The sequence below is a fragment of the Sarcophilus harrisii genome, chromosome 2, assembly GCF_902635505.1.
Source record: "Sarcophilus harrisii chromosome 2, mSarHar1.11, whole genome shotgun sequence".
NCBI lineage: Eukaryota > Metazoa > Chordata > Mammalia > Dasyuromorphia > Dasyuridae > Sarcophilus > Sarcophilus harrisii.
Window position 1 is genome coordinate 44,689,967 of NC_045427.1, and position 22,759 is coordinate 44,712,725.

General features: G+C 37.0%; 1 protein-coding gene across 1 annotated transcript in view; it reads right to left on the bottom strand.

Annotated features, from left to right (window-relative positions):
- Nucleotides 1–22,759, bottom strand: part of CDH1 (cadherin 1) — a 64,427-nt gene that overhangs the window by 20,210 nt on the left and 21,458 nt on the right. Inside the window, exon 3 of the mRNA XM_031950094.1 lies at nucleotides 3,768–4,009. Within this exon, the coding sequence (XP_031805954.1) occupies nucleotides 3,768–4,009 (242 nt within the window). The remainder of the gene's footprint in view (nucleotides 1–3,767; nucleotides 4,010–22,759) is intronic.

The window sequence follows — 22,759 nt, forward strand, 5'->3', positions numbered from 1 at the left end:
TTGAAAACATATATAGTTGGAAAAATAAATAAAATGCTATTGAAACATGATAAGTAAAGCCTTATGCTTGGGCTCAATAAAATTATTTTCACAAATGAACTATGGGAAAGATATGTTTTAATGTAGTTTCTCACCCTTAAAAATTTCTGAGTGGTTAAGTTAGCACAATTTTAAAGATATTTAAAGAATCAATTTTTATCTCAGAAGGGTAAAAGGGAAAATTCCAAAGGACATCAAAGAAAGATTACAAGATTACAAAGAGTATTGCTTTTTTTTTTTTTAAAGGAAATGACTAAGAACCAGTAACTATTAACTCACATTCCTACTTTCTCACACAAATTTCATAGAGATAACAACTATCTCTGTACAATCAGACTTTTGTATTCTTGATGAGAAGGAAACAAAATCAAAGAAAAAGATTCACATAAATAAAAATAAGAAAGAAAAGAACCTAGAAATAAAGTAAGTACTGACCAATTGCTTGAGCAAGTCTATGAGGTATTGGAAAACACTGTAAAAAATGACAGAGAAACCTTGGAAGAATTGTGGCAGAGTAAAATTAGAAAAGCTAGCTAAGAAAGTTTATGCAATACATGTAACATTGTAAAGAAAAACAATTGAAAGTCCAATACAAATAAATAACAGTGGAATATACACTAAGGAAGACAGGGCCAATGCCAAAAAGATCATAGATCTATTAAAATGTCCCAGTGTTTTTTTGACTTAAACAAAAAAACCTGGATTCTGGATTCAAGTTTTTTCTATTTCTCTTAACAAAAGAAATACTGTTGAGAACAAATCTTTTCACATAAAAGTATAAAACAAAATACATCAATAAAAATTAAAGGAAAAAAATTAGTAGATTCCTTTAGATTTGGTCTCTGAGGAATATTATTGTGCTATTAAAAAAAAAATGACACCAATTTCAGATAAACCTTGAAAGACTTATATGAACTGATATAAAGTGAAGTGAGCTGAACTAGGAGAATCTCATACACAATAACAGCAATATTGTATGACAGCCAACTGTGAATGACTTAGATATTCTCAGCAATACAGTGATCCAAGAAAATTCCCAAACTCATAAAGAAAAATTCTATCCACCTGATGATGTTTGAATGAGACCAAAGCATACTTTTTTCTTTCCTTTTTTTTTTTGGTGATGTTTGTTGGGTTTTGAGCTATGTTTTCTAACACTAATGAAAATCTTTTTCAAGACTGTACGTGTATAATCTGTATGAAATTGTTTATTGTCTCTGGGAGGGAGGAAAAAAAGATTTTGGAATTCAAAATTATAAGAATTGTTTTGCCCTGTGGAGAAAAAAAGTAAAATATTAAGGAGGGAGAAAAGAGACCAGCAAGAGAAAATCTTTCCTGATCCCCTTACTTAGTGTTTGGATCACCTCAACTCATTTTATATTACTTATCTGTTTATTCAAGTGTATTGCCCAGTAGATTGTTCCATGAGGAGAGGAATTATATTGGAAGGTAAACATATAGTTCCTGCCCAACGTTCAGTATTATGCAAAAACTCAAAAGATTTTAAAAAATAATTACTCACATAATACCCTCTTCCTATAACTACCATTATTTCTAAGTGATCATGGGAAATAAGTAAAACTCTGATATTGATCTCCCTAGGGCACCTTCAATTTGTGACTCAAAGATCATATTGAAAATATTCATTTAAGCAAAGGCCTGGACGTGGAATCTTGTGCCAGTACAGGTCAATACCCTGATTTTTTCCCCCCTATACCCTCAAGCATGGGTGAGTCAGTGTAGATAGATGAGCATAAATCCAATATTATGACTGAAAAGAACTCCAAGGGCATTCTCTGATGGTAAAGCAATACTGTCACATTCCTATCAGCATCTTAATGTGTTTAATGAAGGAAGAAAAACAGTCGGCTAATGAAATCCAACAAGCTCACTTTAACACATAGAAATTAGATCAACCAGGTAGGGAAAAATCTAATACAATCACAGGATAAATCTGGTAATCAGGTCAATTTAGATACAAGTGAGGAACAGAAAAGATTGGTGGTAGAGGAAGAATGGGATGGCAGAATCAGAAGCACCATTGGTAATGTGGTAACATTTAAGGTCTCCTTCCTCTATCCCTTTCCCAAAATGGGGAACCAAAACCCCAAAGAGTAAGTTCCTAGTATCAAGTTTTCTAGGAGAAAAAAAGGAAGTAATGTAAATTGTGATTTGGACATCAAGTCATATATAAGCTATATACCCTGGGTTTAAAAACAAAACAAAAAAAAACAAAAAAAAAACTGGGACTTTCTGGTACCAAATACCAGCCAAGGATAGAATCTAGCCCAGAACCTATTCTGATTTGAAATCATAATCTCCCATATTTAACCTTTGCCAACTACCCTGGTAAGCCCTTAGGTTCTCTAAGTACTAACTACTGATATATACCTTTTATCCAAATAACATTCATGGTAAAGATAACAAGAAATTGTGGAAGATGACATAATCACAGATTTAGAGCTAGAAGGGATATCAGAGATCTTTAAATTCAGGCTTTTATCATCATCTCCTTAACTTACAGCAACAGTCTCCTTTTCTATAATCACCTAAAATGAGCTTTGAAGCTTTTCTCCACTCTTCAATTCATCCAACACAGCAAGTATCATGTTTCTAAATCATAGATAGAACTGTGCTACTCCTGTGCTCAGTAAACTTGTAGCTCCCTATTACTCCCTCTAGGATTTCAATACAAATGCCTCAGTTTGCCACATTAAGTCCTTTGTAACCTGACTCCAATACATCTTTGCAGGTTTGCTCATATATATCACTCTCCTTCATCCAATCTAAGGTGCAACTGAGAAGCGTCAAATTCCCAGCTGACGGCCACAACACAAAAGCTCATTGATTTCCTTGCCACCATCCTCCCCTCCCTCACCCAAACATGACTTAAACAGACTGTAATAGGTATTATATTTCTTGCTCAATGGGCAGGGGAGAATCTGAAACTGAAAATAAAAATAAAATATTAAAAAAAAGTAATTGGCAACTTTCACAGAGTGAAATCCACGTTCAGAGTGAGAACTATGGAAACTAAATATGAATCAAAGCATTAGTTGTGTTGTTTGTTTCCTTGGTTTTTTTCTTTCTTGTGTTTTTTTCCCCTTTTGGTCTGATTTTTCTTGAACAGCATGATGAATATGGAAATATTTTTGGAAGAATTGCACGTGTTTAACCTACATCAGATTGCTTGCTGTCTAGGGAAGGGGCAGGAGGGAAAAATTTTGGAATGCAAGATTTTGCAAAGGTGAATATTGAAAACTATATGTAATTGAGAAATAAAGAATACAATAAAATATGTAATTCACTTGTGGTTGTCTAAATCAATATATAACCCACAGGGAATCTATTTCTCTATGAGTTTGACTCTACTGGAAGTCAAACTAGTCTTATTACTACTGTTCACCTAGGACATTCCATCACTTGCATCTACCACCTTACTAATACTCCCTAGAATCCCTTTAAAGCTCAAAAACCATTTTATATATGAGATCTTTGTCCTGTTCTCCTTCAGCTCCTTCCTCTCCAAGAATTTTGTGTATTTCCTAGGAGTGGCTGTCTCTCCCTGGAGAATGCAGGCTTCTTGAAGGAATGAGATATCTCTAGGATGTCTTCTCTAATTCTAGGATGCTTCAGACAAATATGGAAGAATTATATGTCCAGTATGGAGAATGACGTAAAAAGGTAAGAAATCAGTCAATAAAATACCCTCAAATGCTCCGACATACCTCTACTTGCTGGCGTTGATGAACGCGGTGTCGTTGATGGTGTAGTAATGGCTTCTTTAATGTCACTTTGGTTGAGAGTTTTTTACCTGCAGCATCCCAAGCATAAACATTAAAGCTAGTTTCTAAATTGTAGAGATGTAGAGCCCTCTTGACAACTACAACACCTTCAGGAGTCACTTTGAATCTTGAATCCTCAGGAAAATAGGCATTCAGCTTTCTTCCAGAACAGCTTTCAAAGTTAACTGCAAAAATACATACACATCTGATGAGAACTTGTCAGAACAATATAGAATGTAAGCTCCCAGAGGGCAGGGTTTGCTTAATTTATTTATTTAGCAAAGTGTCTTTTAATAAAAATTTGTTGATTTCTAATAGATGTACCATAGCCTTCCAGGGAATCTCCCAGGGATTCCAGGGAATCCAGGGAAATAACATTCAATTCATCCATCCATCAAGAACCAAATCTTAATATACTATTTATTACTGGGCAGAAGGGGATACAAACAGTAAAGAGGCTTGTGCTTTTTTGTTGTTGTTGTTAGGCTTAAGGATAGAACCTAGTCTTGTTTGAAATCATAATCTCCCAGATTTAGCCTTTGCCATCTTCCTTGATAAGCTCTTGGGTTCTCTAAATATTAACTATGGATATATACCTTTTATCCAAATAAGATTCATGGTAAGGATAACAAGAAATTGTTAGGAAAGAAGATGGGAGTTGGAGTTAAGTAATTTGCTCAGGGTCACACAGCTAATAAGTATTAAGTGTCTGAGGACATATTTGAACTCAGGTCCTCAAGACTCCAAGACTGGTGCTCTATCCACTTTACCATCTACCTGCCCCAATAACTTATATTTTTAAGTATCAAAATATAGTCTTTGAGATGTTTGTGATACAGGACTCAAATTTTTCTTGTTTAGTTGATTTTCATTCAAGCCTCAATTAGGGTTTTCTTGACAAAAATACTGGAGTGTTTTGCCATTTCCCTCTCCAGCTCATTTTACAGATGAAGAAATTGAGGAAACAAGATGAAGTGACTTTATGATGGAAATTAAGAGACAACATCAGTAATGGAATGCTAAACATATTATGATACATGAACGTAATGGAATACTGTTTTGAGATCAAAAATGATAAAGGGAGGCAATTGCTTTAAAGCAATTTAAGAAGACTTATTTTTCTTAATGTTTAGAAACATATTTTTCCTTCTTATAGGGGAAAGAGGGAAGGAAGAAGCACCTAGCATGTGCTTGATAAATATTACCTAATTTGATAATGGGAGAAATAAAAAAACAAATGCATATTAATTGACTTTAAAAAATGATACTGACTGGAGTCCACCTGTCCATGGACAATGACATGTAATGTTACATGGTGAATGGAAAGCTAAAATAGGAGATCTGGGTTCAAATCCTGCCTCTGAGTCATAGTAGCTATGACCCTACCCAAGTCACAAACACACAGTACCCAAGATGACATCTTTGGTTGGAAAATTATTTCTAATCTACAGTGATAGAATTTCCTTCAGGTACAAAAGAAATCACATGGCTGAATCTTATCAACATGGGAGTGCCTAAATGTGTGACCCTTATCAATTCTAATTGCCTCCAAACAAACGAGCAAAACCTGAGAGTCCAAAAGTAGGGTTCTTAATTTCAGGGTTTATTTTTGGTTTCGGTGGGTTTTTTGAAGACACTAAAATTTGGGGATTTTTTTCATGCATCTATTTTCCCCTCAAAATTGATATTAGGTACTTGTAACATCTCCATTTTAATTTATACTAAGTCAAATAACTTTAACATTCTTTTTTATTATAACCTTTTATTTTCAAAATATATACCTGGGTGATAATTTTAAACATTCACCCCAACAAAACCCTGTATCCTAATTTTTCCCCCTCCTTCCCCCACAATGATCCAATATATAACATTCTGAGTGAGGGCCATTTCCCTATCTGCTTCCTGGCAGATGCCAAGTATCTTTCTTTTTAAATAATAGCCTTTTATTTTCAAAATACATGCAAAGATGGTTTTCAACATTCACCCTTACAAAACCTTGAATTCTAAATTTTTCTTTCTCCCTTCCCTCCCTCCTCTAGACAGCAAGTAATCCAATATGGGTTAAACATGTGCATAACTTTAGTTTTTTGGTTTTTTTAAAAAATAAAATCCCTGAGAAGTTGTGGCTGCAGTTCCTTTTTTCCCCACTTGGTGTTCCCCTAGGCAATAGTTTGGAAGCCAGAGAAGCCAGAAAACCATGTTTCTCTCCAGCTAGAGCAAAAATAAATCTCACTTATCCAGTTCTTTCATTTTATTAATGAGCTTGTGAAAGCCCTGAAAAGTTAAGAACTTTGCCAGATTTAAAGTCAGAAGACTTGGATTCAAGTTCAGTATTTTCCTCATCACATACTGCTACTTAGTCATAGTTTTTTTCCAATCTGGATGAAAGGATTGACCCAATCCCTTTATTTCATAATCATACTCAACATTGTTTTAGGACCAGCCTCTGAAGGCAAAGACCGTATGGTACCAAGAAAACACTATAGCAGAAAGAAACTGGGATTTGCATCCTACACTAAACCTACCTCAGGGGCTTGTTTTCTGCTCTGAAAAGGGGGATGGACTTAGGGAGATTAGGGGTTCTTGACCTTTTTTGTGTCCTGGCTCCCTATCCAATAGGCTGGTGATGCTTCTTGATCTCCATCTCAGAATCATGCTTTTTATAAAAGTCCATAAAATACACATAAAAGAAACCAATCATATTGAAATGTCTACAAAAGTTTTTTTTTTAAACTTCTTAATCTTAAATTAAGACCCTCTGGCCTAAATGTTCTCCAAGATTTACTATATTATCTCTAAAATGATCACTAATAATTTGCCAGCAATCCCTCTCTACTTAGACCCCAATTTGCTTTCATTAAAAACAATTGATAAGAAGTCGGAACCCATGCTTTCTCTCCCATATTTGTCTATGGCTCAATCTAGTTCATTTCATTCTGCTGTTTGGAAGAAGGGCTACCAAGACCGGAAGTGAGGCAATAGGCCCTTAGAAAGCGTCCTGTAGTTTTTGAATTTGAAATAGCTAGTCAAAAGGCCTTTGAGGAAATACCTCTGATTGTGGGCAGAAGCAGCATTCACAAGTGAGAGTCAGTGTTTTAGAAAAGGCTGTGGGACTGTCCCTGTAGCTTTCTCAAACCAGTCAAGCCGGCTCCACTTGATTTCTGCCCCAACCAGAAATGGGGGGAAATGAAAGTTAGAGGGAAGCCTTATGAATAGTAGGTGGATCAGGACCCAACAGTCCCAGAAACGGCAAAGGCTTTGGAAACAATGCCACAGAAGCACCTAACTCTTCTCCAATACACTTTTCAGTCTTAGACAAGGTCCCACCCTGTAGAAAAATGGAGAGGGTAGTTTCTTACCCTGCCCCCCTGCCCCATGGAGAGAACAACCTCAACCGGATTTTCCAGATACAGTGTGGGAACCGCCCTTCTTTGAAACCTGAACCTTTTCTGCTGATGGCTGGGGAGATAAGTATGAAATAGGTGGGAAGAGAACAGACTCCTAAGCTGTGGGGAAACTTTGATTAACCCTGACTAGGGAAGGGTAACAGCTTCAAAAGTTGCTAACCAGGGAGGCAAACAAGTGGTTGATTCTTCTCTAAAACTTCCAATAGCAATGCAGCTCTTTGTAGGTCCTCTTGGTAAAGGAAGAGAAAAGGATGAACTGGAAGCTAAGAAGTCGGGTTTGAAGACCGGCTGTGTGAATCATAGCTGGACAAATCATTTCACCCTTCCCTGAGCTGTACTTTCTTCATCTGTAAAATGGGGTTACCCATTTATTGGACTATTTGCCATCTTGTGACAGGGGGAGGAAGAAGGGAGAGAAAAATTGGAACACAAGGTTTTGCAAGGGACAATGTTGAAAATAAAGAGCTTCAATTAAAAAAAAAAAGAAATTTTTAAAAATGGGGTTACCAATTTTCAGTGAAAAAAATCCCATTTTTAATACTATATCTGTGGCAACTATCACTATCTATTTAGCTGTATACAAATGAGATTCTTGTTTTTTTTTTGTTTTTTTTTTTTAATGGTGGTATCCTTTAGTAAAGGATTATATGAAAAGTTGGGATGTACAAATCACTTCACTTGCTAAGGGTGAAGTCTAGACAAATCCCTATTTCCTCAAGCCAGACAAAATGAATTACTTGAAATTTCTCAAGTTATTTCAGAACACATCAAAGGCACAGAAATCATGTTGATCTAAAACAGTGACATCCAATTTAGTGAAGGTATTTTGGTCAAGGGGACCGAGGGGAGGGACTTTGAAACATTCCAACTTTCACAATTTAACCATCAGTTCCTCCTCACAAATGAACATGAGTGGGTGGGCAGCCCAAATCTCTATATGATTTATAGGCTCCTAGCCTCTAAACCAGTCTTATTTGACAGAGAAGAAAGAGAAAAGACAGCTGGACCTAGCCTGGTAAAAGCCTGCTAACCAGTTGGGTTATTTCCATGACCAGGTGGAGGAGGGAGAAAAGGAGAAAGGAGGAATAATGGGGTCTCTTAGAAGCAGTGACTTAACATAGTTTTCATTTATTATTCATTATTTTTTGTTTTGCCTGGTTTAGGATAGCTTCCCCATAGCAAATTTAAAAGAAGAATCTGTTGAATTTCCTGGCATTTTAACACAAACTAGTAGCCTCACTCACAAAAGAAACAGACTTTATGATCTCAAAGACAAACTCAAGGAAGTATCAGACACCAACCAACTTTTGAAGCTTATCTGGGTCACTTTGAAATTGTACAACTGATACGCAAAGACATCTGTCCCTAATATTATTTATTTTCAGATAAATGGGAAGAACCTACTGGCCAGAGAAGGAGAGTTCAGGGGCCTAGAGCTGGGTTTTAGAGGGAAGGAAGGGTCTTTGTATACTCTATGTGCAATGAGGGTGGGGGAGTGGGTTTAAACACTTTACAAATAATATCTCATTTGAGGGTCAGTCAAGCCTTGCTATTTTACAGATGAAGAAACTGAGGCTGGAAGAAATTAAGTGACTTGCCTGAGATCACTTAGATTATAATAGAGCCTGAATCCAATTTCTTTGGACCTTGTGAACAGGAATCCAGTTACATTTCCTGCCAGGTTCAACTGTTGTAAGTACTAATAACTAATTATCCAGTTGTCTTTTGGTAGACAGTCCCATGTTTTCTAAACACAGGGAACATCAGTGTTAAGCACAGACTGTTACAGCATACAGTCATGAAGAATTTGGTAGGCCTGGAAAATGTCAATTCTTGAAAAGGCCTCTGATAATTCTGACCCAATTTCATGGACCCAAGGAGTCCCCAAGAAAAAGCTTGCCCAAGTAGCAAACCTGAAAAGCAATTCTGAGAGTTCTCTTACAGGGTGTAAGGTAGGAAATGGGGCAATGAATAAATTGAATAAAAAATGAAAACTGTAGGATTCTACACTCCTGGAATGTGTTTTAGAGACCACTACAACCTACTTCAGGATCCAGCAAAGGAGGAAGGTGATAAAGAAAATTGATAATGTCAGTCACACAAATGCAAAAGTTTGCTTTTCAGGTCCAATCTCAAGACCCAAGGATATTCATCTTAGGTCACCATATTTTATAAACAAAAATGAATCAAAGTTTTCTCAATTATCCAGCTTTTTGACCCCAAACATTTTTTCAGTCTGAGATAAGCCTCTTGGAATCTCACATTACATAAGTGGAATTCTTCTTATGCACATACAAAGCTGCTTTTAAAAACCTCTCAGGAACAACCCACCTGAACCCCATCAAAACCTCCCCCTTGACAGAAGGCAGCCATGTGACCATGGGAATGGGGAGTTTATTTTCAGTGTAATTTAACAAGTTTTATAAAACAGTCTCATACAAAGTGATTTATTTGTGGCCACCACCTACTCCATGCTAAAACCAGACCCCACCATGAAAACGGCTCATTTGACAAAAACCAAACACAGTAATAGCTAGCATTTATATAATACTCTAAGCTTTTTGCAAGATGTTTTACATGTTGCTTTACTTGAGGTTCACAGTAACCTTGACAGGTCAGTGTTATTATGCCTCCATTTTTACAGATGTAGAAATTAAGGTTCAGATAGCAGTTACCAACTTAGTCATACCCCAAATATAGTATATATATATTTAAGATACAAATATATGTAGTATTTGAGATATAATTCAAATCCAGTGTCCAGAACTCCATTTTTATTCCTTTCCCCACTATATTACACAGCTTTTCAAATTAAAATAAAGCAGAAATTCTAATAATCTAGTCTGTGATAAACCCAAAGACTCCAACTTCTAGGATAAGAACTCACTATTTGACAAAAATTGCTGGGAACACTGGAAATTATTATGTCAGAAACTCAACCTAGATATACATTTTATCCCCTTCCCCCCCAAATAAGGTCAAAAATGGCTACATGATTTAGGTGTAAAGGATGAGACTATAAGCAAATTAGGAGAGAAAGGGGATCTTTGAAGAAGAGAGGAAGTTATGACCGAATCGGAAATAGAACATTATGAAATACAAAATAGATAATTTTGATTACATTAAGTTTTTGCACAAACCAATGCAGCCAAGATGAGAAGGGAAACAGAAACCTGGAGGAAAAAATTTACTGCCACTGTTTCTGATAAAAGCTTCATTTCTAAAATATGTCAAGAACTAAATCAAATATATAATACAAGCCATTCTCCATTTGCTAAATGGTCAAAGGATATGAGCAGACAATTTTCAGATGAAGGAAAAAAGCCATCTATAATCATATGAAAAAATGCTTTAAATCACTATTGATTAGAAGATTGCAAATTAAAATAAGTTACCACCTCATACCTATCAGATTGGTTAAGATGACAGGAAAAGATAATGATAAATGGAGATGTGGGAAAAATGGACATTAATGTATTGTAGGTGGAGTTGTGAACTGATCAAACCTTTCTAAGAGAGCAATTTGGAACTATACTCAAACTATATATGACCTTTGATCTAGCAATGCCATTACTAGGTCTGTATCCGAAAGAAATTATAAAGAAAAGGACCTACAAATGCAAAAATGTTTATAGCAGTCCTTTTTGTGATAGCAAAAAATGAAATATTCTTTTATTTTTATTTATTATTAAAAATAAGTAGATGGTCATCAATTGGGGAATGGCTGAACAAGTTGTAGAAAGTAACGATACTACTATTCTATAAAAATTTATAAACAGGCTGATTTTAGAAAAGCCTGAAAGATTTACATGAACCAATAATGAGTATATCAAGCAGAACCAGGAAAACATTGTACACAGCAACTGTGATGATCAACTAGGATAGACTTGATTTTTCTCAGCAATTCAGTGATCCAAGGCATAACCCCCCCCCAAAAAAAAAGGGGGGGGGGGAGGATTGAAAATAATATGCGTTGATCCACATTCAATTTCCATAGTTCTTATACTGGATGTGCCTTTTTACTATATCACACCATTTTTCTAAATAAAATAATGCAGAAATCTTAGTAATCTACTCTGTGATATACCCAAAGACTCCAACTTCTGGGATAAGAACCAACTATTTGACTGGTTATTTATATATAATATCTGGTTATTTTTTTAACTCATAGTTTTTCCCTTTTGTTCACATTTTTTCTCTCCCAACATGACTTATATGTCTCCTGGGCACTGTGGAGATAAGCCCAGAAACCTAAAGTTTACAGTTTCCCCCAACCAGGTACCAAGCTATGCTTTTCTGCCAGGTGAATTTTATAACTGAGCACCACCTGTCAGGGCATGACGTGGTCACAATCCACTAAGCAAGAACAAGATCCACACAGATGAAATCACTGACCCTTGGCAGCAACATTCACCATCTCGGCCTCTGTTCCAACTCATGTTGGTTTCTAAGCACACGCCTGGCTGCTCTCATGTTAATGGGCAGAGTTCCAGCTTCATCTAACCTCTTCCCCTCTTCCACTAAATAGAGACCATAATTATTCAACAAAAGCCATGCTGGTGTTAATTTAAAAAAAAAATTACACATACACAAACATAAGCACAAACAGATAAAATAAAACATGCAGATCATTGGATCTTAGATTTTAAATTTGGAGGGGACGTTGAGAAATCATTTTTTTTCTCTCATTTTTTTTTTTTTTAGATTTGAAAATGTCTTTTTTTTAATAAAACAAAATCCAGAAAGTTTGAAAGGCAATATATCAGAGGGTTTAAGTATAGCAAAATTGGGTGGTCATTCAAAATATTCAAGGAATATGTTAATGTAAATATCTAAAAAGCACCTTTTATAATAAAATTTCAAAACAAAATGTATAACTCATTCCAAACAACAGAGTTCCATTAGCATTCAACTTTCTCATTTGAACAGATGAAGCAACTGAGGAAGAGGGAAGGAAAGGAAGAAACTGAGGTCCAAAAAGGTCCAGGATCACTCGACAAATTAAGTGTTTGAGGCAGAATTTGAACCAGAACTTTGTGACTTTGAGTCCAATGCCTTTTTGACTATCTATACCCCTTAGGTGCTTTTTAATGTCAGCTAATAATAAGAAACAATTCATTCAGTATCAATAGTATAATTAATAAATATTTATTGACTTAGAGTCTATCATGTGTAACTATCATATGCAAAACATTACCAAGAAAAAACAGCTCTTCAGCCAAGTATGTAGCAAAATAGGCAGTGACTGGGGCAAAGGAGAGAAAATACCATAAAGAATTAGGAACTTGGTTTGTGGGGGAGAAAAGAGGAAGGAATCTAGACAGACTTCTTGGAAAAGGTGGCACCTAAATCTAGAAGAAAATCTGAAAAACCAGAGGGAATGGACTGAACAAAGCAGGAATCTCTGTAAAGCACAATAAAGTGGGAGCCAGTCTTAAATGTCTTGTGTAAGGAGTTTGTGTTTTAACCTATCAGGGTATCATATGGACATGTTTGCCAGAGAAAATGATAGGGCCAGACCTGTACCTACCTTATTTTCCTGTGATTCAAAGAAACTAGAATGTGAACTCCCTAGCAACTGTCCCTTTTTTTAAAAAAAATTATATTTATATTCCCAACCCTGGCTCAATGCCTGGCACATAAGAGGTGCTTAATAAATGCCAGTTGGTAGTGCAAATTAAGAAGTTATTCAGGAAAACCATCTGGCAATATGCAAAATGGGCCATAAAACTGCCCAAACTCTTGGACCACTTGCTGGGACTTTGTGATATCCACCTTCTCTTATCTAAAAAGGCCCGTGTCTTGTTCTTGGACAGCTGGGCCCTCACCAGATAATTAACCTATCAGTACCACTGGGCACAGGAAATCAATGAGACAGACTGCACAGAGAAACCCTCTCCCCCAAATATCTACTCTGAAGATGGCTGAGGACTGGCAGCCTGCTCACCCGTTAGGAGGAAGGATCAAAATTTGGCAAAAAACAGGTTGGCCCGCTAATCCCTTTTCCTCCTGCTACAATGGCCTACAGCCCCTCATGCCTGGGGTTCTGCCATTCTCCTCGGTGTAACACTGCTCTGACTGCTCTGACAGCCCTTTGCTCCCTGCTCCCAACTCAGGAGAGTTTCACAAAGGTGAGAGTTTATAAATGTTATAATGCAAAAGGAAAAAATAAAGAATTAATAAGGGCCTGCTTTATTATGAATCACTGGCCCATCAAACTTGATTGAACTCCTTATAAATTCATCTGTGACAGGCTGGATTAAAAACAGTCCAGATTCTACCCGTGAGCAGGTCTCAAACCTCCTAAGTCTGTTTTTTTTTTTTTTATCTGTAAGTGAGGGTGCCATTACCTGGCTTATTTCCATGATCAAATACAAAAGCAGTTTGAACCTCTGCATAGAAAAATGAGACATCATCATCACTCTTACCAGTAGCAGCATGGTGCGGCTTAATAGGAAATACACTGGACTTAGACTCAAATTCCAGTTCTGCTATTTATTAGTGGTGAGAGCATGGCCAAGTCCCCTGATAACTTAAAAGTTATGATCCCATGACCACCAGAGCACTACCAGCAATGAGCTTCCACCTATTTATCAAATTGTTAAATGAACAACCATGAAAAGAACCTTGTACAAGGTAAAAGAAGGAAACCCACTTAGATAACTAACAAAATCTCATTCTTTTTTATTTTTCAAAATACATACAAAAAATAGTTTTGAACATTCACCCTTGTAAAACATGTGCTGCAAATTTTTCTATTTCCCTTGCCATCTCCTGCTTCTCCTAGACATCAAGTAATCTAATATAGGTTAAACATATGAATTTCTTCTAAATATATTTCCATATTTATCATGCTGCACAAGAAAAATCAGATCAAAGGGGGAAAAATAAGGAAAATGCAAAAATGTTTGTGGCAGCCCTTTTTGTAGTGGCAAGAAACTGGAAACTGAGTGGATGCCCATAAGGTGGGGAATGGCTGAGTAAGTCATGGTATATGGAGATAATGGAATATTATTGTTCTATAAGAAACTATCAGCAGGATGATTTCAGAAAAACCTGGAAAGACTCACATGAACTGATGCTGAGTGAAATGAGCAGGATCAGGAGATCATTATACATGTCAACAGTGAGATTATAAAATGATCAATTCTGATGGATATGGCTCTCTTCAACATTGAGATGATTCAGGTCAGTTCCAATGGTCTTGTGATGAAGAGAGCCATCTGCACCCAGAGAGAGGACTATGGGAACTGAGGGTGGGTCACAACATAGTATTTTCACTCTTTTTGTCGTTGTTTCCTTGCATTTTGTTTTCTTTCTCATTATTTTTCTTTTTGATTTAATTTTTCTTGTGCAGCAAGATAATTGTGGAAATATGTATAGAAGAATTGCACATGTTTAACATATATTGGATTACTTGTCATCTAGGGGAAGGGGAGGAGAGGAAGGAAAAAAAATTGGAACACAAGGTTTTCAAGAGTGAATGTTGATGTATAGGACTGCCTGCCATCTGGGGGAGGGAAAAGTTGGAACAGAAGTAAGTGCAAGGGATAATGTTGTAAAAAATTACCCAGGCAAGGGTTCTGTCAATAAAAAGTTATAATTATTTAAAAAAAAAAAAAAAGTGAATGTTGAAAATTATCCATGCATTAAAAGCTTTAGTAAAAAAGAAAAAGAAAAACAAGCAAACAACATAAAAGATGAAAATACTATGATGTAATCCACATTCAGTCCCTGTAGTCCTCCCTCTGGACCCAGATAGCTCTATCACAAGTTTGTTCAACCCATTTAAAACCCTTAAGACCATTTAAAAATGACTTAAAAAACACTTAGGGTTTTCTTGGCAAAGATACTGGACGGTGATTTGCCATTTCCTTCTCCAGCTCATTTTACAAATGAGGAGACTGAGGCAAGCAGATTAAATATCTTGCCCAAGGTCACCCAGCTGGGAAGTATTTGAGATCAGATCTGACCTCAGGAAGATGAGTCCCTGATTCCAAGCCCACTGTCCCACCTAGCTGCTCTCCCTTCTCCTAGGAATCCTTATGATAAGTTTTCCTCTTCCCTTCAGTAAGTCACTTACTTTGTTCAGCCTGTTTGGCACTCTTTGATGTCAGAGACCCACCCACCCTCTCTTGAGCCAAAGAGTTTTGCTCTGGGACCAATACTGAAAGAGTCATCCTCAGTCTCACACCTGTATTGCTGGAGGGGGGGAAACTTCTTGCTATTTTGTTGTGCAACAGCACAACACATAGGAAATGAGAACTCTGAGGCTCCGGCTCTTCCACACCAACAGACCTCCTTCCACTAGCTGCATGGTTTCCGTGTTAGGTGCAGTGACCTCCAAACCTTCAAGAGGTCATCACAAAAGTTGTGAACTAAACTAACTTCACATCCTCCCCCTAAGCAGAGCTTTATAAATTTTGAACTGGGAGGACCCTCAAAGAGCAAATTATATAAAGTTCTTATCTTATAGAACAAGAAACTAGCAGCTAAAATGTTTAAATGAATGTGCCCGAGGTCAAACATGCAGTCCATTGGACAACAACAAAGCAGGAGGTTGGAATTCAGATTCCTCAGGCCCAGACTCTTTTCAATGTACCATTCCATAGTTAAGTACAGATTTCCTGTGATCAGGTTCAGCCATGCTTTTCCCTGTACTTAGTACAAACTATAGAGATCTGTGTGGTATATATATCGTACTTGTGTATACATATATATATGGAATTATTTGTAAAATTAATTTGGTGTATGGACAAACAAGTGAGTTACAGTATAAAGAAAAAAACTCTAATCTGGACCTTTCAGTGTCGTCACTTGCGCGGTGCTTATCAATAAGCTGTTCCTTCCAGCTTTTAAAGCCTGAGATTTTATCTCCTACCCCGTGGTCTAGAAGCACCATTCCCTACCTTGTATGGCCTTAAAGCTGGCCAGTTCTCTCCTCTACCTCTTCCCTTTTCCTCCTACCCTTTCTTGGCTAACCCTTAAAGGAGCCTTTATGTTAGATTTTCAAGCAGTTCAGGGTGACTCCTGTGTCACACATTCCAGCAGAGTGAGTAAACTGCTGAGATGCCAGACCTTTAGGCGATGAGGTAGCAGCGATGATAACAATGAGCAGAAAGTCTGAGAAAAACTCCAAGAATTTACCATGTGAGCAAGAAGCTCCGTCTTCTCCTGTCGGGGCCCGCCCCTCCCTAAAGAGATCAGGACTGTGAAGGAAAATCAACTAGACTGTAAATCAGAAGGTACAGCTTGTACTCCTGATACTGACTTCTCTATTATTTATTTAATCTTATAATAATTACATATTATAATTTTATAACATTAATATGTTATATATTTAAACAATGTATTTCCACCCATTTCGTGAGTAGAAAGATATTGACTTTGTATGTATCTTTTAAAAAAAGACTGTTGTTGACATTTATATAATCACCTAAAATTTACAAAAGCACTTCAATTCAGCCTCAGTTGATACAAATACCATCCCTGCTACTGACCCCATTTTACAGATGAGCAAAACTGGTGATTGGTAGCTTCAGCCTTCTCAGACCATTTCCTTATCTGTAAATTGGAGATAGTAATAGCACCTATTTCACAGGGTGTGAGGATTAAAAGTGGCAAGAAATAGAAAGCACTTTCTAAACCTTAATGCACTTTAGAAATACAGTGAACTGGGAAGCAAGAAGCTGCTTGTCCATGATTTCACAGCTGGTAAGTACCAGAGGAGGATTCAAACACAGACTTTGCCTGCTTCCAAATCCAATGGGTCTGCCCATAATCCCTCCAAAGTCTCTTTCCAGCTCTCACTTTATGCAGGTAAATGTTTTTTCCATATAACAGAGAGAGAGTTGAAGGATCCACTGGTCAATTCTTGACAAAGGGAGATGTGTAGGGAATTCATGATGTAAAATATAAAATACCAAGATATTCATTAAAATTTAGAGGGAAAATAGTAGTGGCAAAGGAAAGACAAGATCACATAGTAATTCTTTAAGAAGAGTAGCCAGGTAAACCGCTTTGTTAACCATTCCTCACTCTGCTGAGCAACAGGTGTGTCATGCTATGTGCCCATACATTATCATTTACGGAAGTCGAAACATGTATTAATCCAGAAGGGAAGCTCCCCAAGAGTTAATGGACTTTGGGAAAAAGAATTTTGCTGACATCGATTTCACAAAAACTGGAAAGCTTTTGTTGAACTCGGAATTCTTGCAACTATTCAATAATTTTTTTTTTTTTAATTATTAACATTTCTTCAACAGAATAAGAATGGGCTTGAAACACTTTTGAGTGGCCTGCTGGGAGAAAGTTGGGTCCCCGTGCTTCTGACATTTGGAGCAAAATTCCAAAACAATTCAACAGAACAGCTGGAAAAGAAACCTACAGAAGTTGGGTGTTTCCCACAGATGATGCTTTGGGTTTTTTTAAGGTCACATGAATTTGCAGATGACTGGAGAACAAGTACTCGCTTGTCCAACAACTTTTAAAGGAGTTTCTAAAATGCATGTTAGCATCACTTTTTACCACTCAGAACAATGGGGCATTTATATGAAATGCAATTGCTTCCTAATGCATTTACAGAAACAGCTTGAATTTAGTGGGCCTCCAGGATAACAGAGTTTAACACTTTATTCCTTTGGGGAAAGGAATATAAAAAGAACAAGGCTTTGGAGAATGCAGGATAGTCACAAAGGCCTTAATCCTTAACTTTCACTACAGCCAAATCCCTTCTCAACACTGTGATGGAGAGGAAAAACCAGAGCTACCAGCTTGACTCTATTGCTTAAATAAATAGTAATTCTATCCTTTGTTTAAAAAAAAAAAAAAATCTCACCATGACATTAATAAAAAATAGAATTAAAGACAAGTAATTTTCCTTCTCTATGTCTCCTCCTTCCACAGTTATTTTGTTTTCTTAAAGCTTTATATTTTTCAAAACATATGCATGGATAATTCTGCAACATTAGCCATCACAAAACCTTGTGTTCCAATTTCCCCCCTTCTTTTAATCTCCTTTCCCTAGATGGCAAGTAGTCTAATATATGTTAAACATGGTAGAAATATACGTTAAATCCAATATATGCATATTTATACAATTATCTTGCTGCACAAGAAAAAATCAAATCAAACCGAGAAAAAAAAATGTGAAAGAAAATAAAATGCAAGCAAACAACAACAAAGAGTGAAAATGCTATGCTGGGAACCATACTCAGTTCCTACAGTCCTCTGTCTGGGTGCAGATGGGTCTCTTCATCATAAGATCTTTGGAACTGGTCTCAATCATCTCATTGTTGAAAAGAACCACGTCCAGAATTGATCATCTTATAATATTAATGTTGCCGTGTTCAGTGATCTCCTGGTTCTGCTCACTTCACTCAGCATCAGTTCATGTAACTTTCTCCAGGCTTTTCTAAAATGATCTTACAGATCCTTTCTTACAGAACAACATTCCATACATAACATTCATATACCATAACTTATTCAACTATTCCCCAACTGATGGGCATCCACTCAGTTTCCAGTTCCTTGCCACTGCAAACAGGGCTGCCACAAACATTTTTGCACATGTTCTACAGTAATTTTAAATGGGATTTCTCTTGCTTCTCTTGCTGTTGGACTTTGCTGGTAACATATAGAAATGCTGATGATTTATGTGAATTTATTCTATATCCTGCATCTTTACTAAAGTTGTCAATTGTTTCAAACTAGTAGTTTCTTAGTTGACTAAGTATACCATCATATCATCTTCAAAGAGTAACAATTTGGTTTCCTTATTACCTAGTCTAATTCAATCCTTTTTCTTCTCTTATTGCTAATGCTAATATTTCTAATACAGTACTGAATAGTAATGGTGGTAGTGGGCAGCCTTGTTTCACCCCCTGATCTTATTGGGAATGGTTCTAGTTTATCCCCATTACATATGCTTGCTGATGGTTTTAAGTAGATGCTAGAGATTATTTTACGGAAAACTCCAATCCTTATACTCTCCAGGGTTTATGTGGCCTTTGGGCCTCATGTGCAATGAGAGGGCAGGGATGCTAAGGTTGCTTTTCATGGTCTCGTGTACAATGAGAAGGCTGGGTGTTAAAGTGTCTTCCATATCCTACGGCCTTTTGAAAATATTCCACATCTCTTTTAATAACCTTAAGCAGCTGACAAGTTAAGGATTCATATAATCAAAAGTTTAATAAAATCACTGAATGAATAATAATAATAGCTCTTCACTCCAGGCACAGAGGGACAATAAGGATGGCAAAAGCAGGGATTCCAGGGATTTAGCAGATTATGGGGCTCTGACAGGCTGTCCTGGCTGGAAGCCTCAGGGATTACTCAGTACTGGAATTGTAGCAGACTTTACTCCTGGGAATCCAAATTGAGTGCTGGTCCTCCTGTGGTACCAGAGAGAACTGGATGGACTTTGTATAACTCAGGAGACCTGGACTAATTCTGCCACGCCCTAGCTCCAGACTAGGAGAGAAGATTAAGGCAACCAGAATGAATTTCTAAGTGCTTAAGGGACTGCCCTCTGGCACTTATGCCTGGATGATGTTTAGTTTTTGATGGGAAGACCTCCCTGCTGGGTTCTCTTGGCTCTATTGCTGCAAAATAGGCTCCAGAATTTAGGCAAGAACCCAGCAAAAAGGAGATGGTCCCTCCCAATCAGAAATACATAAGTGGGGTTGGTAACCTGACCATTCAGGATACTCACACAAAAGAAGGGAGCTTTGAATGTGTCACTAAGTGCCTCTGACTGACTTCACCAAAGTAAAGGCTTTGCTAAGTGGAAGACACCTTTTTCATCATCCTTATCTTAAATATCAGGCTCAGAGAGAAGTCAAGAGCTTTGCCCAATGTCATTAGACTAGACTAGAATACAGGCATACTCTCTCCTGGGCCCACCATTTTTCTCAGTCTTTTTCCCTTAACCCTCAAATTGCTTAGAAGGCTCATTACTTATGTCCAAAAGATTCCTGTCCTGGACTTTGGAGCATCATTACTGATGTCATGACCCTCCCTTCTAACTCTTTTGGAAATTACACAGCTCTGGGCTGTATTCAAAGTATTGTCCCTTGCTCTTAGACTGCCTCACACAGCCTTCCTGAAACTAATCAAGACTGGCCCTATTAATTGGTGAAGATAGGCCACAAGTTTTATTCTATACTAGCTTCTTGGAGGGGCAAAGGGGCAAAAATCTTCACTATGGCACAATCCTAAGAGTGCTCACATAACCCTGGCTTATGAAGAGAGATGATGGACACTTGATGTCAATGGAACAAGGTTCTATGGCTGGTCTTTACCACTCACCAGATCCTGGGCAAACAAGTCACTTAAAAATCTTTCCAAGTATTAGCATCATCTGGGAACAATGGGAGAACTATCATCTGCCTGGCTGCCCTCCCCATTTCATGTTGTCAGCAACAGCAGTGAAATGCACACCTGGGCCCAGAGTTTCAGCATCATTGAAATCAGGGTCTATGGGCCTAGCTCATTATACATTAAAGTCCAGTTAAAACAGTGGCTAGGCCACATAACCTTTTCATCAGTACCTTCAGGGATGGGGATAGCTCAGTAGTATTTTCTTTTATCTCTGCTGGTCTATTTCTAAAAATATCCAAATGGCCTTAGGTCAACTCCCCACCCTTCTTCCTCCTAAAATAAATTAGGGTAACAAATCAAAGTGAGGGGTGGGGAAAGAGGGAAAGAACCAAGTTCAACTGGTTTTACTCAGTGCTGAGACAGAGACAGATAAACAGAAAAAGGAGAGAGAAACAGAAAGAGAAGAGAGGAGACAGAAGGAAAAAGATACAAAAGACAGGAGAGAGAGAAGACAGAAAAACAGAGAGAAAAGAAAAAAGAGAAAGAGAGAGAGAACGAGAGCATGAACCCTAAAGCAGGCAGGTAAAAGCTGCAAGGTGGCACAGCAGATAGAGAAATGGAGTCAGGAAAACTTTATTGGTTTAGGATCCCGAGCAAATCTGTCCACCTTATTTGTAAAATGAAGGTGTAACTATTTCAAAGTCCAATTCTTTTTGTACAGCAAAATAACTGTTTGGACATGTATACATATATTGTATTTAACTTATACTTCAACACATTTAACATGTATTGGTCAACCTGCCATCTGGGGGAAGGAAGGGAAAAGTTAGAACAAAAGATTTTGCACTTGTCAATGCTGAGAAATTACCCATGCATATATCTTGTAAATAAAAAGTTATAATAAAAAAAAAATGAAGGTGTAACTAGCACCTTTGTCACAGGGCAATTGTGAAGATCAAATGAGATGTCATTGAAAAGTGCCTTGAAAACTTTAGAAAGCTATATAGATACTAGCTATTATCTTTACACCTAGTCCAGTGAAGGATGCAGAGGTCCACTAAACAGTGGGCAGTGATCACAAGGCACTGCAGGTGTGCTATTTACTGTGAGAAGAGCGCTAGATTTGGAGTGAAATGGATGTGACATCCAATTTCCAACACTACCCGTGTGAACCTTTTGTCCAATCACTTCTCCTAGGAGCCTACATTTCCCTCATCCGTAAAATGGTGACAACATGGGCACCAATGATACCCTTTGTGCCAGTGGTTGGGCGCCTCTGTAAACCTTAAAACCTTGTAAATTAAGAATGAGGGGCAAAAAAAGCAGCTCATTAAAGCATTTTCTAAAATGCCCAGAAAGGAACAGTTCAAAAGGAAACAGACAAGGAAGACAGCCTTGAACTGATGGGCTTTTCTGAAATCAGTCTGCTCATTATTCAGTTGGGAAATAGCTGAATAAGTTAGGGTATATGAAAATAGTGGAATATAATTGGTCTATAACAAATAATGAGCAGGCTGATTGACTGGCTCAATAATGAGCCAGGAAAGACTTCTATGAATTGATGCTGAGTGAAGTGATTAGAACCAGAAAAATATTGTGTACAGTATCAGCAAGACTGGGCTTGACTCTTCTCAGCAATTCAGTGATCCAAGGCAATTCCAATAGATACAGGAGAGAACTATGAAGACTGAATGTGGATTGATGCATACTATTTTCACATGTTGTTTCTTTGCTTTTTCTTTTTTGTGGTTTTATCTCTTTTGTTCTGATTTTTCTTATACAGCATGACAAATATGGAAATATGTTTAAAAGAATTGCATATATTTAATATGTAACATATTGCCTGCTGTCTTGGGAAGGGAAGGAGAAAAATTTGGAACACAAAGACTTACAAAAATGTTGAAAACTATCTTTACGTGTATTTGGCAAACAAAATACTATTTAGAAATTTTTTTTAAAACTAATATTTTTAAAACTGAAATATTTAACAAAAAAATAAAAATACAAGAAAACATTAAAAATGAATGTTGAAAACTATCTTTACATGAACTTTACATGGAAAAATAAAATATTATTAAAAATTATAATAAAGTGAATTACTAACTGTCCCCCCCAAAAGTTCAATGTATCATATATAAGTTGGCTATATTATATATTTTTTTTAAATGCTAAGCAAGAAAACACCACCAAAACTTACTTCTTTATCAA